Source organism: Pygoscelis adeliae, unplaced genomic scaffold (assembly GCF_000699105.1).
Source record: "Pygoscelis adeliae isolate BGI_AS28 unplaced genomic scaffold, ASM69910v1 Scaffold86, whole genome shotgun sequence".
In the NCBI taxonomy this organism is placed as follows: Eukaryota; Metazoa; Chordata; class Aves; order Sphenisciformes; family Spheniscidae; genus Pygoscelis; species Pygoscelis adeliae.
Genome location: NW_008824930.1, coordinates 3,415,539 through 3,427,448, shown reverse-complemented (window position 1 = coordinate 3,427,448; position 11,910 = coordinate 3,415,539). Strand labels below are relative to the sequence as shown.

At 40.7% G+C, this 11,910-nt stretch overlaps 1 protein-coding gene across 1 annotated transcript in view; it reads left to right on the top strand.

Moving 5' to 3' along the window:
- The window catches only part of MYO10 (myosin X), a 97,124-nt gene that overhangs the window by 5,338 nt on the left and 79,876 nt on the right, over window positions 1-11,910 (top strand). Inside the window, exon 2 of the mRNA XM_009325005.1 lies at window positions 11,435-11,622. Within this exon, the coding sequence (XP_009323280.1) occupies window positions 11,435-11,622 (188 nt within the window). The remainder of the gene's footprint in view (window positions 1-11,434; window positions 11,623-11,910) is intronic.

Here is an 11,910-nt window from a genome sequence, read left to right as displayed (position 1 = left end):
TATAGTGAGAAAATAGCAGGGCACACTAAAGTCATGGTTAATTAAATACAGACAGACAGACATAATTCATACACTCTGGAAGCGCTCCTGTTCAGATGTCCTCTAGCACAGATACAAGTTGTAGGCGAAGGCAGAAAGACAGAGGAAGATCAGTAGAAGACAATAGCCCCAAAGTGTTTACTTATAAAGACAAAAACTGTCGTGACCGATTTCTTAAATGGAAAAATCTGGATGCACTCCCTGCAGAAACAACCTAAAAAGAATGTGTATCAAGGACCCATACATTATCCTGGACAGCTCAACAGCCTTGGTCTTTGGCCTGTTGTGCTCCATGGTATAAATAAGTGTGGGCCATTGACTTTAAAAAAAAAACAAACAATGGTACACACAAATTGTCGTTAATTAGTACTATAAAATACATATAAATATTGTATATGTACATTTAGACCAAGTCCTTAGTTATTACACTAGCTCCTAGAACTACATTTATCCTGGTCTTGTCTGCAACCCAGCTGTGGTTGCACAGTTCCTCTCCACAGGCACCCAATGCTCTAGAGCAGTCCCAAGTAACCCGGTTTGCAGGATCTGCTCTGTGGTCACTGAGGAAACTGCTGTTTATTTAATTGCTCTGCTTTTACAGTAAAGAAATTTTAAAAGCACGCTGATGGATCACAGTGTTTTTCATGCCTTCCTATGCTACTGGGGAGATGGGGAAAATTCTCTCCACCAGCTCCTTCAGTGGAGGTGAAGAGAGCAGAGACCACCGTTGCTAAGAATGCACGACAAATGTCTATACATAGCTACTTACGTCCATAATTAGCATGTTATGCTTACACACATGAGATAATGTTTTCAAAATGTAGTTCAAAGTGAGTTCCTGTCTCCAAGCATTAATTACAGCTCCCATTTCACATCTGTTAGTAGAGAGCAGCAGACAAAGATCTATATAAACACAGCAGGCTTTTAATTGGAAATCTAGTGGAATTTATTTTTGGTGATTGCTATTTCTAAAGGATGGTCAGTTATATAGATCAACAATTGTCTGCCAAAGGCCAATTATAATTATTTTTTATTTGTTTTTCTTGTTTTAATACACGTTAGAGGAAGAACATAGCTGTAATGACATGAGAAGTAAACAAGTGCCATCGATTGGTTAACCAGCTTTGCTTCTGAATTCCTCCATACTGCAGAACTTGTGGGACTGCTAATAACAATAACAAAAACAACAATAAAAAATGTTTGCCTGAACTTTGTCCTCACAACTGAAAATATTGGGGATTTTAAAGGTGCATATTTCCAGATCTTAGCAAATATTTCAGCCTGAGGTGTTGTGGTCAACATGATATCATTAAAAAGGGAGCTGCTCACAAAGGTCTGTGTAATTGAGTACGCTATCATGTATGCAACGGCCACACAAACGCTTTGCAATGTATGCAATAGCTACACAAAACACATGAATTTATATTATGGTTTGCAGCACATTAGGTACTTGTTGGTAACCTGCTGTATGTGTATGCTGCAGTGGGGATCTTGCCCTCCATCATCAGTGGGCTGTTTCAGTGAGACAGATGTGGAGGCGGAGGAGGTCAAAGTTTTACTATAAAATATCAAAAAAAATTGCTTTTTCTGTCTGCTCTGTACCAGTATTTTTCTTCTCATTTGGTTGGTTGGTAGGAGAATAAATAATACATGCAGGGTCAATGGTGTCAATTCCTGTTGACTTCCAGGAGTTTTGAATGATACCTAAGCCCTACTTAATGATAACTTCATATCGAAAATTGCAAAGTAGAAATCTTATCTTGTGCAGGTTTTGTCATTGGTGATGGTATATATTGCTAATGTCTTCTGAGATTTGAAGGCTTGTTTTCATGTTGTTTTCTGCACACCTTTATTGAATGTCACTGCTAACTCTGAGCTGAGAACAGAAAGTAGACCAACGTGCAGAATCAAAAGGAAAAATTTTCAGTCGTTTGTGTAAGTGCCGACAGCAGCTTAGCACCGTTCAGTCAGAGCTTTTGCAAATAGTGCTGAACGCTTCTGTGTGCGCCTTTGCCTCACTTGCAGGTAAGCTTTGGCTCCTTTCTGTAAGGTCTGTTTGCTCCCAGTCCCACAAAGGCATTGAAAAGAGGGCAGGAATTTGGACTCTGAAACTTAAACTGCTTGTCTGTCACCAGCACATGTTTTCTTTACGTGAGTTAGGCTTTGACTGTAAAGTGAGCTGCACAAAATTTACTGCTTGTGCTACACTGTCCAACTGCCTTATTCACATATTCCAGCAGTTTAATACTAGAAAGGCCACAGACAACCCATTTAAGTTGAGAATGAATTAAATTACTTTTATAGCTATTGTCTACCTGTGTAAATGGACTATTGATTCATAGCCAGGCTGTTACTGTTATTTGAAAAGATGTAGTCCATTTCTCGCAAGCAGTTTCAGCTATTTCCTTTTGATGTCTGTCAGTCTTTCCTTTTAAAAGCAAACGGAGTCCAAAAGTTCCATGTAGCAGATCTTTGACTGCTAATACTGTTTGCCATCTTAGTGCTGATTTCTAGACCCACGGCTATTTGGCAGCAGTTCGATGCCGTCCAGCAAACTACCTGGCATAGACTTAGACTTCAGTTATTCTGGCTTTTGATTTCTGTTTTCATGCTCTGTTTAAGCGTAATTCCTGCTCTTCCTGCTCTCCTCCTAAAAAACCCCTTTCTATAGAAGAGGTCTTAAAACATTAAAGGACCACGGAAGTTATGAAAATCTGGATATCAGTATGTAAAATACTCACAGGCAGAATGAAACAGATCTCCAAAGCTGTATATTAAAAATATTGTTCCGGTGTTCTAGAGACACTGCTTTTTGGTATATAATCTACCAGCATTTTTGTTTTCATTTGCATGTGTTATCTCTGAAAAGCCCCTTCATCTTCCCGAGATGAATCTATAGAAAGGAAGGAGACCATTTTTGTCTTTTCCTTGCTGGAGGGTGAATTAGACCTTCAGACAGCTTTGAGAGACTCAGTTGAGCATTGTGCAATAACAAAGCAGGAGGAAGAACTAGTGTGTGGCCACAGGCCATTTGAAATGAAGTGATGAGCCATGGGGTCTCCACTCTTTGTGGAGCCTTTTCTGATTTGAGCTAGAAATCGTCTGGTTAGTGTTAAGCTGTGCAGTTGTGCACACAGATTGCTACAGTCTGATGTGCAAACCTACATTCACATGCTGTATTGCAGCCCATGAAAATGACAAAAATCAATGTCTCATTCTGATCGATCGTGTTTTTTTGTTCAGGTCACCTCCTCTCTCCACTTGGTAATGGTGAAGAGAGATATTCTTCCATAACTGTTCATATAAATAGTCTATGCACAAAAGATCATTATCCTGACATCCAGTAGACAGGACTGCTACGTGGTAGAGATTGTATTGTATTAGTCAGCAAAAAAATGCAATAAAAACGAGGAGGCTCAGTCCTTTTTATACAGGAAAAAAACTGCCAGAAACATGTGAAGTTCTTAAATAAGGAAAGATGTCTGACATCAATATTATTGTCTGTTTTGCTTTTTACCTATGGCTGTAACAATGCTCTTTTATCAGCTTTTCTTTATATTGGTTTCGTCTTTCCCAAGTGGATTTTTTTGTGCAGATTCTGGATAACACTTGTAGAGTTTCCTTGAGTATCTCCATCCACATGGGACAGTCTGTTCAGTAAGAGAAAATTAATGGGAAAATAAGATGAGATTAAGCTATGAGTCTATCTTTTAACCTGTGGAGAGCTCTTAGTTTTGTGCAGGTTCTTCACCATCTCTGAGCCTTCTGTGGAGTTAAGCTGAAAGATGTCACTGCCTCTGTACACTGTTTTGGATACTTATGTTGGCAGCTAAGGTGACAAAAACCCAGATTTTAACCCTTAAGGAACAGATCTAGGCAGCTTCAGTTAGCTGCCTAGAGCAAGGACACTATGAATGTGCAAGGTTGAAGCTGTAGGGAGTGGAAGGATTCACTTAGTTTAGAAGTCAAGGTAGCTGGGTTGCAGAGTACCACTTTTTTCACGAAGAGGTAGCATAGCCTTTGCCCTTGGAGGGGCTTGGGAACAGGACGGTGTTGCTTAATACTCTTGTACCAAGGGAGGCTTAAGGTCACATTAGTTGGGTTGAAGGGTCAACATAACAGACAAAGGATGCATCTAATACGGTATACTGTTCCCCAACAGTTGCCTCTGATTGTCTGAAATCGCATATTTAAAAAAAAAATCCAAAATTATTCCGAAAATCTTCTTGTGAACTGTACCAGTGAAAACAAGCATAAAGCCTGACTTTGAAAATGCCTTGGTCTGTTATGCCTTGGATCTGATCTGTGCTTAGCACAGGAAGGGAAAAGGCCACCGGGGAGGCAGTTGGTAGAAGAGACTGTTGCAGCTTACATTGTGGACTGAAGCACATGGGAAAGTGCAGCTAAGCAGTGTGAATGTGCCTGAGAAGACGCTTTTCAAAAACAATGACAAAGAGAACGTTTAGCAGGTGGGTCTTGGACGTAGGTAGCTGGCTGTTCACACTTGATCTTCTTAGTGACATTCTCTGTCGTGTTCTGGTTCCCTTCTAAAGGTCCTCTCCTGTGGATGCTAACTCTTGCATTTGTGGTGTGGCCTGTGTGTTTACAAACAGCTCATTTTGCAATCAATTCTACAACTGACCTTGAGAAGAAAAAAGGACAATTTAGGGGTCATAAGGTTGTGCACATTGACAAGGAACACGGAGGTAAAGAAAAGCAAAGCTGATGTAAATTTGGGCAGTTGGAAACCCACCATGAGTCACCAAACATGGTGAGGGCTGCAGAAGGCCAAGCATGTAAGGATGATTATAGAGTATGACATTTCCATCTTAGAAATGGCTTGACTGGTTGAAAACATCTAAATTTGTAGTTTAGTACTTCACTTTGATTATGGTTTTTAAGAAAGGAGCTTGGCTTCAGACATTTTAGTTTATAATTTAGAGAGACAATTGGATTCCATCCCACTGAAATTAGCGTGGGACTAGCTGAAAGGTGGGGTATACTTACCACAGAGAGGATAAATCAAGGTCCTACTAAGAACAAGGGCATTAATTATCATCCTGTTTATGTCATACCCTTGCCCCTTCTACTGCCTCCCCTAAAAAGCATGCCAAAATATGGCCCAGCCATCTTTCTCCTTTTTATGCTGATGTGTATGTGGTTGTTGACTTAGTTATCTTTGCCTCAGAATAAACTCAGTCGTGATGACTGTCAGTCCCTTTACCTGAGAGAACTGGGAACGACGGAGGCTGTATCTGCAGTGTGGGGCAAACTCTTCTGTTCCCAGGTTTTGCATCCTGACACGTTGAAATTTGGTGTTGAAAACATGACGAAGTTTGACAGCTACTTTGTGGTCTTTCGAATGTTGTCTGCCTCTGCGCGTTCTGTGAAAGCACTGGTATTGTAATTCAGTAATGTTACTGTAGCCGTGATGATTTAAAGGTATGAGGGACGCACAAGTTGTGTAGAACAGTGATAAAAATCTTTTGCCATACATTGTCTAAAGGTGACATATAAGTAGCTTTCTAGTCAGCCAGTTGCACTGCAGTTTTATTTGAAGTTTCCCATATATCAAGGGTAAGCCCAGAAAATAATACTTGTTGAATAAATTGTCAGGTTGATACTAATACCCCTTTTTAAAAAAAAATACCCTTACTTTTCAGACACGGAATCAGTTCCTTAAGTGACTCCAGGAAAGTCAGGGTTGCTCAAAAAGAACCCAGAAACATAATTTTTGAGGCATCTGTAAACATGCATTTGTTTCTGTAATGAGACAGATTTTTCTTGTCCCAAAGCAGAAAGTCTTGAAAGTGCTCTTTAGCACTTTGTCTAACTCTCTTTTTCTCAATGTTAATGTATATATCTGTAACAAAACATCTTAATTCTGTACTTGATCGGTTCCAACATTTCTAGTACCAGGTTGCAAGAATATACTGATTTTTAGTGTCACTGAAGAAACAGTGATAAAAATTGAGGAATGCAGTCTCCTTGTGCCTGTTTTAATAATGCAAGCAGTTTTAGTTTCTGTTGTGATTGTTGATCAAAGACCTAGTTCAGGAGCAGCACATAATGCCCTTTAACAGAGTCTTCCAGCCTGCTCTTACCTTCTCTTCCACCCTCCCTGTAGCATGAGATACGCAAAGCTTGAAAGAAGTCCTTCCCCCCCACACACACCTTTTTGTCCCCTATTTATTTATTTAAGCAAGAAGGAGGAATGGGATGTCTCAGATGCTAGAAGTCTGGGAAGTACAGAGGGGTACTTGATGTAGAGGGTGGAAGGAGGTCATGAGAAAAACAGTGTGGGATAAAATTGATGACCTTACATGGGAAGAGCAAGCTTGGGTAAAACACAGAAATCGTAAAGGATCCTCAGAACAGTTATTGTGGAGATGCACAAGTCTTGACATAAAAGGGAAGAAGTGGAAGGTGGATGGTTGCTGGATATGGAGCAAACCTGACCCAAAAATACCCAAAAAAGCATCTGTGAAGCGGAAAAGATGGAGAGCACGGTGGTCCTGATGTATTTAGTATGTTTGGTTTATAGGATTAATTCAGTGATCTTGCCATTAGGGCAGTTTTCTTTTTTGTTCCTTTTTCTGTGTAGAGAACCTGAAAAAAATTTTGAAGGGGAAATTTCTTACTCTACTTTTTCCTCTTTTAGTCTGAAAGCCTTTTCTACATGGGTAAGAAAGACATTCCAGACTGTATTTAGTTCATCTATTGCAAACTTGTTTCTTCTAATTTTAAGCTAACTTGAAGAAGTGTATTTTAACCAATAAAGCTTTTTACATCATTTACATTTGTTTGGCATCAGACTAAAGTAAACTGATTGTGTCTTCTTTAAAAAAAAACAAAACAAAACAAAACAAAAAAAAAAAACAAAAAAAACCCAAACTCTCATGTTGAAGAGGACTACTCTGACCATTGCAAGTTTTTCTGGAGTATTTCTGTGGGTATCGGAAATCTTTGTAAGCTCTTGAATCTTGTTAAAGAACTAACTGGTTTTGAGTGTTTGAAGAAGCCTGGAGTGATTTCAAGACACAGGTTCAAAGCTGATTGCTATCAGAAGGCAACAAGCAAAACAAAAAGCATTTGGAGAACTGATGAAAAATCTCTTCCTTTCTCAAGTACATCTTTCATTTTGACTCTTGCGATGCCATCACCTTACTGAATGTCTAGCTGAGAAGACAGAGCTTGAAATTCTAATTTTGAAAGTCCTCCTAGAGGATCAGCAAAACAATCTTATTTCCTCTTTTTGTGCTAAAAGGGGGAGCAGGAGTGGTTTGTGACCGAAAGTGTTTTGGGAGATGCGTTATCAGTGTAAAACTTCAGTAAAAATTTGAAAGTGGAAACGGAGCACAACCTTTTAATATGGTGATCAAAGCACTGCATTGGGATTCAGGCTGAATAATTCAACTTTCATTTATTCTTGGGTTTAAATAAATATATTAGTGGTGATCTGATAACAAGCTGTTGCTGGTTTAGTCTGTAACAAAGTAATTCAAGAGTTTGTGTGTGGTTCTGTCTGAAGTGTTGAGTTGGTCATGTAACACAGAAAAGTAAACTGTCCTGTTCATTGCCACAGATTTAAGAAGTCAGGCTGGTGATAGGAGATCTACACAGTATTTCTCTGAAATACCCCTCAAACTATTTCAACTGGAAGTCTTCAGAAATCCTGTCTGCTTGCTAGTGCTCTGGCAGATGTATGAGCATTTTTCCTGTTCATAACTGCTTTGGAGTGCCTTCATTAAAATAAGTAATTATTGACTACGAGAATCAGATTAGAAACTGCAAAGAACAAAGAGAAAATTTAATTCACTCTCTTTTAAGCAAAGTGGAAGTGACATTCTTATGTGAAAATACCTTTTCTGAAATTTCATCCAAGCGGCTGCCTTGCAATGTTAGCATAATAAAGTAATTTAGAGATCCTACTTCTGACTGCTAACCGCTTTAATTTGCCATATGATGATGCCTGGTGCAGAAATAGTGTTCAGGAGACAGTACCCATCCACTGAGCAGCCGTGCATTTTTTGTGTATCTTTACACTGGCTCAACTTGCTGCTAAGGTGCTTGCACTTGCAAAACTGCAAGGTCTGCCTTCTGAGAAAGGGGTTGCATTGGGCGGCTGCTCAGAGACCCCAGGGGGAGGGAAAGCAGAGCCCCGCGAACGGGGAGGTGGTGAAGTGGTGCTTTTCTGCATGTGGGTGCAGGTCACGGTGCGCCTCAAGTCCCTGACTTCGTGGCTCTTAGAGGTGCCAGGGTAGAGGCTAGCAGGAGAAGGATCTACTGTTTATAAAATACTGCTACTAGCAAGAGTGTGAGATAGTTACTGGATGGGAAAAGTAGTAAGCCTGGAAGTGATGTAGGAACTGATTCTTGCAGCAGATCTTGCTGCTGTTGAGTATCCCACGGGAAATTTACAAAGACTGTGGGAAATTTTGTCTTTTAATGGGAACTTTTTTAATAATGGGAATAGTTTTTAATAAAGGTGCTGCTTCAGCTCATTGATACCTTGCTGAACTGCCTTGGGTTAAGGTGGAACTTTCACTTGGGCCAGCTAAACTCCTAGTTAGTGTGTGCAGATATCTAGCTGTGGCTGCTCCCGGGTTGGATTATGACACTTGGTAGATGATAAATCTGATCCACTGCGCCTGTGAAGAATATAGCTTTTTTGTGATCTTGCCTTGGGATGAGGAGGTTGTTTTTTGAGGGCCTGAGTTTGTTCTGTCTTGTATCATTATAATTTGGTGGCAATTTGTGCATGCATTTAACTTGTTCTGCAAAGAGGTAATACATACTCAAAGCACCAGAAGACTGGAACCACAAAATCGGAGCTATTTCAGTAGAGGTTGTGGTTCTTCACATTTTTGCTGAAAGACAAGGAGAGAAGGAATTTTTAAAATAGTGACATGTCCTAAGCGTCTCCTACTCCATGAGGTGATTTAGGAATTGTTTTTGCCAGTATCGTTTCTGCTATTCACCAGGTTTGTGTTATTGCCATAATATACTACCTTTTTCTCTATGATACCTTGCATGAATTATGAGGCAGTGAAGCCAGCTGACTTAATGAAAAACTTTTCTTATTTGCAATAATGACTAATATTCTGGAAGTGTTTATATGATTTTTAAAAAGTTATGCTTAAGGCATGTGAAAGACTGCCTCATGTTAAGTGAGTCTGTGCAGAAGTGGGCTGCTGTCGCCTTTTATGATATTTACCATTTAAAATAGGAGAAGCAAGAAAAGTTGGACTGTAGCCAGTGGTGGTGCAGTTTTGCCAGTGCTTTATCACAGGAAGATCAGGGAGCGTGGTGATATTCAGTCAGGTACTTGATCAGGCAGAAGCTATAGAGTGGATGCTTACAGTTAAAAAGTTAGATGGTATCATGTTTCGTGGGGATTTTTTTATTTGCTTCTTTGCCATGGCATCTGTTGTGATGGCGTGCCTCAAGTTACTCTTCTTACATTTTAGTAAGACTTCAGTCAGACTTTAATAAGGTAAAGAGGAAGATCTGTAGCAGTCTGTATTATTGGTCATGCTTGCACTGTATTCATGTAATTTTTTTAAAAAAATTAATCTTAAAATTTTGCCCGTGCAATATGTGCTGAAATATGTATCAAAGTGGGGAAGTTTATTCTCAGAGACTTCCTCATTAGTTATTTAAGAACCCAAGAGGGGATGATCCCAGGAAATTAAGCTGTTGTCTCAGTGCTGTAATTGCCCTGCGATACGATCTTGTGTTGAAATGGTATCTTTCCTCTAGATGAAACCTTCTGAACTATTGCACAGCATGGGGGGGGTTTATAAAACACACAGATTGAAAGTTCACAGCTCTGTAAAAGGTATTTGAGTTACACTGAGGAGGAATATTGCCCTCGCAGCTAATAAAATTGTCATAATTTCAAGGACACTGCTGTAGTCCCCTTAGCAAAAGCTCAAAGCTGCTACTTGTGTTGAGCCCGATGGAGGACGAACAGGTGGGTAATGGGGAATGTAACAGCAGGGTGACAGTGAGGAAGGAGAGCTGATACACAGCGATCATTATATGTTAATTAAGGAGAAGAAGAGGGAGGCAGGTAGATGTGGAATGTAAATGCTGTGGAAGAGACTGACAGAGAGGAAAGGAAAACTTGTGGGGGAGCTGGTGGTCGCTGGGTCTCAGTGAGTGCCCCCATGGTGGCTTGCCAGAGAAGAGGGTGGCTGCAGAAGGAACACGTGGGGCTGTGTTTCTGTGGCATGCAAGATGCTGCTCACTTTATCCAGCCCTTTCTGGGTAGGGTGCTGCAGAGATGAAGAGAGCTCCAGTCCTGCTGTCAGCTTCACAGCTGGTTCCTGTCGGTGACGAGAGGGTTGACTACTGATGAAGCATCTGTCTGTACATGGGGACCGTGTTACAGGGCTGGAGGCTTCACAGCCTGGCTCTTTGCAAGTCCGCAGCAGGGCTGTTGAAGCCAGGTGTCAGCTTCCTGCCTGTCACTGCAGAAGGGGTGCTTAACAAAATTAAATTAGTATCACAGCGGTAACACCACACACATCATATGATATATCAATTAATTTCACATGCCCCAGAAATGTACTGGAAATTCTGGAGATAACATGCTTAATGTTATTTCCTACCTCACTTAATTTGATTTTATTTGAGGAATACATTGAAGTGGATAGAGGGTGACTGAGAAAATGAACAGCATTGCGAATAGACTGTTGCAAATGATCACGTTACCACAGCCTAATGAGTTAAGGCAATGGGAATGGGCATAAGCTGCTACCTGGGTGGTTTTAACTGATGTGCTCTCTAATTGCAGTGGGATAGAAATGAATGCCTTGTCAGCTGCCCTTGTGCATCAAAGTAGTAATATATTAAGTTGCAGAAACCCAATGTTTTGGGAGCACCTGCCACTTCATGTGCTTTTCTTAGGGCCTGCTACCATATAAAGGTGCTAGTGTCTACCATAATGTCTGATACTTCTGTTTTAAAAATGAGTAGCAGAGAAGGACTTGGATACTCCACATGGAAATACGGACTTTTGCACCAATACTTGGGACACAGTCAGGTTTTTAGTAAGTTCAGTGAGTCCCTAAGAATGCATGAGAAGCAGCTGTAGACCAGCGCTTGTAGGCATTACTGTGCAGCTGTAAGCGATGTTAAGGCAGGGATTTGTACAACCAACAAGCTCTGTGCTGTAGGTGAGCATGAAAACGTGACAGAGGTGGAAACAACTTTTGCCCTTCTGTTGCTTTTGTTGAAAGGAAGAAAGCAGGGGAAAATACCAGCCACCTTTATCCAAAGGATTGCTAGGCTTTTGCAAATGTGTATTTGTTGTCTTTCATTTAGGAAGAGTGTTAATCTGTTCCACCCTGTGTGTAATAACAACTCTGGGGGGGCTGTGTGCTTGCAGACCTACATTGGTTCGATAGTTGCGTCTGTGAACCCTTACAAGAGCATCCCGGGACTGTACGACTGCGCCGCCATGGAGCGATACAGCAAGCACCACATGGGAGAGATTGCACCTCATATCTTCGCTGTGGCGAACGAGTGCTACCGCTGCCTTTGGAAGCGCCATGACAACCAGTGTATCCTCATCAGGTAAATGGCGGCGGCTGCTGCTGCTTTGATTATCCCTGCCAGTGAGCCTTTTGAGGTGATTTAGGAACACGGATTTGGGCCGCGTGGAGGGGAGAACTCCAAAAGAAAGCAGGCTTTTAAACCATCAGAGTTTCGGGAGACTTCTGAACTTGCTCTGTATCGTTCCGTGAACCTCTAACAAAATGTTAATTTTTCTTATGCACCTTACAATTTCATTTAGTGAAAAAACCTATTGTATTTTTGTGTGTTTTTTGCTATTCACACATCTGATTCTACCCTAAGTGCTTT